Raw genomic sequence first — 4,732 nt, 5'->3', positions numbered from 1 at the left:
TGCAACTCTCTAAGTATTCAGCTGTTGGATTTAAAACAGGGAGGAAGCTTCTTCTTAGGCCTGTGTGAATAGGGAAGTATTTGATTCGGATTACAGTGATTCACTTTGGAGATTCAGATCACTGTCCTAAATCGATTCAGCCAAATTGGCTTCAGAAGATTTGGCAAATTTGGAGAGATTTGGTGATTTGAATCAGCCGGGGAAAGGCAGGCATGTCCAGGTGGCTGCAGGTACTCCCATGGCTTCCAGCACTGCCGTGCCTGCATCCTGCCCCCTCCCCTGCCCCCCCCTTGCCGAGTAATGCAACCCCCTGCCCCGGCTCAGCAGCTTGTCCCAGTCCCAATTCCTCCCTCCCCCATATCCTTTCCCTTCCCCCTCCCCTAGGCTCAACAAACTTACCAACTGGAGGCAGCTATGTCAGCCACCTGTTTAGTCTATGGCCTAATCTCTGAAGCGGCCGAATCCTTTTTGAAGCTTTTCCGAATTGATTCAGATGCTTCAAATCAATTTGAAACTTTTACTTGGTCTCCCGATTCGATTTGGCTTTGGAGATTCAGTCCCTGAATCGGGCCAAAATTCCTCTGCATCAAATCATCTACTGAAGCTTCACACAACCCTTTTTCTCCTTCAGTTTGTAATACCCACTAATCATGGCTTTTTGCCAGGTAGAGTTTTAGGACTTACACGCACCTGGCATACATGGACGCTTATGTGTCTATATTGCATGGGTAATAGAATTGCAAACTATTTGTAAGTGCCAATAATGCCACTTTTGCCAGCTGAAAAAATTGTCATTTAGATGGTTAAGGTGAAATAGGATGTGGTTCTTCATGTATTAATGTTGCTTATAGGAAAAAATCAGATTTTCCAGAATCTGTTTTCATTTAAAAGAAACAAGAAATTGCGTATTTTTCAGAGCTGTGAACAAAAGTTTCTAAAGGTGAGCCAAACATGAGATGATTCTATGTTTTCTTCCTGAACCTTCAGGCTCCATAAAAAAATGACTGAGATGCACCCTATCCGCTCCTCCCTGGAGTATCATGAGCATGAAGTACCATTTATAACACCTGAGTATTAAATCTCTAATCACTGATCATTTTAACAGGCAGAATGGGAAAGGGGTTGGGAGTGAAACTGTGGAAGAGACAGGAATTCTAGGAGAATCACATACACATATGGGAAAGAAAGAAGAAGGTAGTAGCAATGGTTTTCTAGAAATGAAACTATTTTAAATGGATTATCAGTAATATTCATTCCTAAATTTATTACCCAGGCCATGGAACATAACTGAAAAATGGAGTATGACATGATGTGATTTAATTATCTCTAAAATGCAACTGTAATATGAACCTAAGCAAAATATAGTCAATGCTTGTGAGTTTGACCATGTGGATCTTTGTCTTATGAGCAGTCCTCACTCCCACAGGTTGCTTGTTCATCATGGATTACTTGCATGAATAACAAATATACATGTACATAACGATTTGCAAGCCTTGTGGGCTAAGTCCTGCTTCACTTTACACACATAAACACACGTACACATCAATGCAACTGTGAGTTTGGTCAGTTTGCCGCATACTGCAGTCAGGAGTTCTCCGTAATGTAAGAGCACACTGCCTGTGTGTGCGCTGCACTGGGGGTTTTTTTGTGGTGCTTTTTGACCCCTGGCTAAACAAGAGTTAAAAACAAAAACTGCAGAATAAAACCCCTGGAGCAACGCATGCTTGGCCAGCACGTGCTGCTGAAAAGTGGAGCCAGGCTGCCTGGAGCCCTGCTCCGCTGCCAGCCAGGCTCTGTGTGGCAGAATCGCCATGGCTGCAGCCTTGGGAAGCCCCCAGGACCCCAGATAAGGCTTCTGGGGCCAGCCCAGTGCTGTCTCCAGCCTCCCCTACCCACCCAAGGCAACTTGCCTCATGCCAAAGCGCATGAGCGTTCCCTGGGGACAAGTAGCGGCAGCACAAGGTGCGCCACTGCTTCTTGTCCCTGGGGAACCAAACATCCATGCACATCTGGACATACCCTGAGAGGCCATTCAAGAATGTCATCAACAACTGCGATTGACATTGGTTGAATGTGATTAACACTCCTTGCTTTGAATTGACCAAAACACGGCAAAATGAAAAGTTGAAACAGTGTATTTCTCAGCCCTAGAAGAAAGGTGATCACTTTCCATGTGTCATGATTAGATGTGGGTGAAGCAATGGATTGTTATTGTTTTGTTATACCAATACTGAACAAACACACCCAGCCCTCCCCATACACCCTCACCCTTGTCCATTGTATTTTAAGAAAGTAATATTGCCTTCTGTAACATGAAGTGCCCTATTTGTTCATACACTTTAGTTGTAAAACAGAGGCAGCAATAGACTTCATTAAATGTATAGATTTCTTAAATGGTGTTAACTGTACCTTAATCTCATGAATTAGAAATCGTGGGAATGCCTGTACATTTTGAGAGATGCATTTTTTGATGTCTGTTCACAATAGATGAGCTGTGATTGCCCATCTTCCAAGTGTCCACTATTCAAACGTTTGTCTTATGTCTGTAAGCTGTTTGTGTTTATAAAACAATTGAAGCTATTATTCATTTTTCATTTGTTCATATAGTAAGCCTTGTACCCTAACAGGAAACCACACTTGAACGCTACAGATTATAAGGCCTCTTACAACAGGGTGATTATTGAAGGTTATTGAATTGGGAGTATTGCCTGCATGAGTGCCAATAAGTAAATCTCCCTCTTTGCCTTTACAGACTATGGCACAATTAAGAAAGTTCTCGCCCCAATGAATCAGACTTCAACCAGCTGCTTGCTTGAGGAAATTGAGCTCTTCCCGAAGAGGCAGAGGGAATCCATCAGGAGCCTGCAGATTCTGCATAGCCAGAGTGTTCTGTTTGTGGGCCTTCAGGGACATGTGGTAAAGATACCCCTGAAGAGGTGCCCGTTTTATAAAACACACAGGTACGAAGGATAAATGGGCTTTGTCTGCTTGGGGGAAGGTGCATAATGAAAGGTTTCATAAAAGGAAAAGTGATAGTTATAGGCATCCAAATTAACTGCAGCCTAATAAGTGGACATAAAACTCTTATTTATACTACTTAAAAGAAGAATCTACAGGACCATTTTCCAGTAGATAATGTGTTTCCATTAGAAAAACCTCCCAAGGCATGATAACAATATTTAAATGTCAGCATATAGAATTTGAACTATACGAATGAATCAATAAGCAACTATTGGTATTGAAACAAAGTGTCTAGTATTTTGTAGCATAGATATTGATATTAGAAGAGTAAGAAGGATGACTACCCTGGAGCTAAAGCCAAGTGTATGTATTTGAATACAATAATCCATCGCTTTTAAATGCATTATCTGTCTGAGAAGAAGTGAGACGTCTCCCATTTTTACCCCACAGTATATTCTAAAAAAAATTGTATTTAGTAAATGCCTTGAACATTCACATTCATGTGCTGGTTTGGTCAGGATTAGACTTTGTGTGATTACCTCATCACACTCCAGGCCAACTTTAATATAACAGTGGGTATTTTTCTCTTTTTTAAACTGCTGCAGTGCAGTAAATGGAATGTCTCTGGGACTTCAGAAAAGGAAATTTGATGGGAGTTGAGGAAAAACTAGTTGGAGAGATGGCTGTTTGGGTATGATGTTGATCAGGAAACCAAAATAAAATTAGATATGCCTGTTCAGAAATGACTGAACACCTGAGCATTATGTCGGTAACTAAAAGGACTTTGGTTTGTAAAAGTTGTCACATTGAGGCTGTCTTATGACAGCAAACACATTCAGAGTTCAGCACATAATTCTTCCTGTGTTTCACTCCAAGCAGTTTCTGTGCTGCTGCACATTTATTGTTAATAGGCTCATACTTTGCCACATTTTGACAATATTGGCCATATATCTTTCCTTGCTGTAAATCAGCACAACTATATTTCCTTCAGTTGACTTATGTAATTTTACAAAAATGGGGGATCTAGTACTTAAAGCAAGGATGTAAAACCAGGTTCAAAGATGTTTGATTTAGCTAGCTAAGACTAGGGTCTTAATGCTATCATAACCATCATAAGCAACTCTATTTTGAATGAAAGATGGATACATAGACAGGAAAGGTAAATGCCCATTAGCACAGTCTCATCTTTTTGTTGCTCACCTGTCTCCTGGACCACCAGCATGCCTGTCCCCCTTGCAAAGAAACTCGGAAATACATTCTTCAAGATCCCTGTTTATTTCAGACAGTGAGAAAAGTAGCACAATGTAGTAACTAGTCCCCTGCATTCTCTCAGGGACCAAAAGTAGGTGATCATGCACAACTTAGTATTGTGGGGTCCTGTGATTTTTGTGACCCAGTTCAAAACCATTCAAGGCTGAATCCACAAAAGGAATTAGGCACTTCAGTGCCACCCAGCTCTTACTGTAGACACTGGAGACAAAATGTAGATCTTTAGAGGCCCTCTTTATCTGTCATATAACCCTGGAGGCATCTAAATTCCCTTAACGCTGCCGATTTTGGCAGCAAAATTTAATAAGTACCTCAAGGCCTATTTCAGGGCATTCTCAGAACTGCCTACATCCTGATAATATTAAACACATAGGTACCTATTTCTCATCCAAGCCTTGCCATTATTCAGAAATAGAGCATTCCACTGCTTGTCTTGCCTCTGATGGTGTGGTTCTCAGGGCACAGCTGCAGGACTGGACCCTGCAACACGCCCCCCCCCCCC

At 41.6% G+C, this 4,732-nt stretch overlaps 1 protein-coding gene across 1 annotated transcript in view; it reads left to right on the top strand.

The window, feature by feature from the left end:
* Window positions 1-4,732, top strand: part of SEMA5A (semaphorin 5A) — a 510,735-nt gene that overhangs the window by 306,782 nt on the left and 199,221 nt on the right. Inside the window, exon 10 of the mRNA XM_019521077.1 lies at window positions 2,753-2,960. Coding sequence (XP_019376622.1) covers window positions 2,753-2,960 — 208 coding nt within the window. The remainder of the gene's footprint in view (window positions 1-2,752; window positions 2,961-4,732) is intronic.

The sequence above is a fragment of the Gavialis gangeticus genome, unplaced genomic scaffold (genome assembly GCF_001723915.1).
Source record: "Gavialis gangeticus isolate Ggan-Ray unplaced genomic scaffold, GavGan_comp1, whole genome shotgun sequence".
In the NCBI taxonomy this organism is placed as follows: domain Eukaryota; kingdom Metazoa; phylum Chordata; order Crocodylia; family Gavialidae; genus Gavialis; species Gavialis gangeticus.
This window is presented reverse-complemented; position numbering and strand designations above follow the sequence as displayed.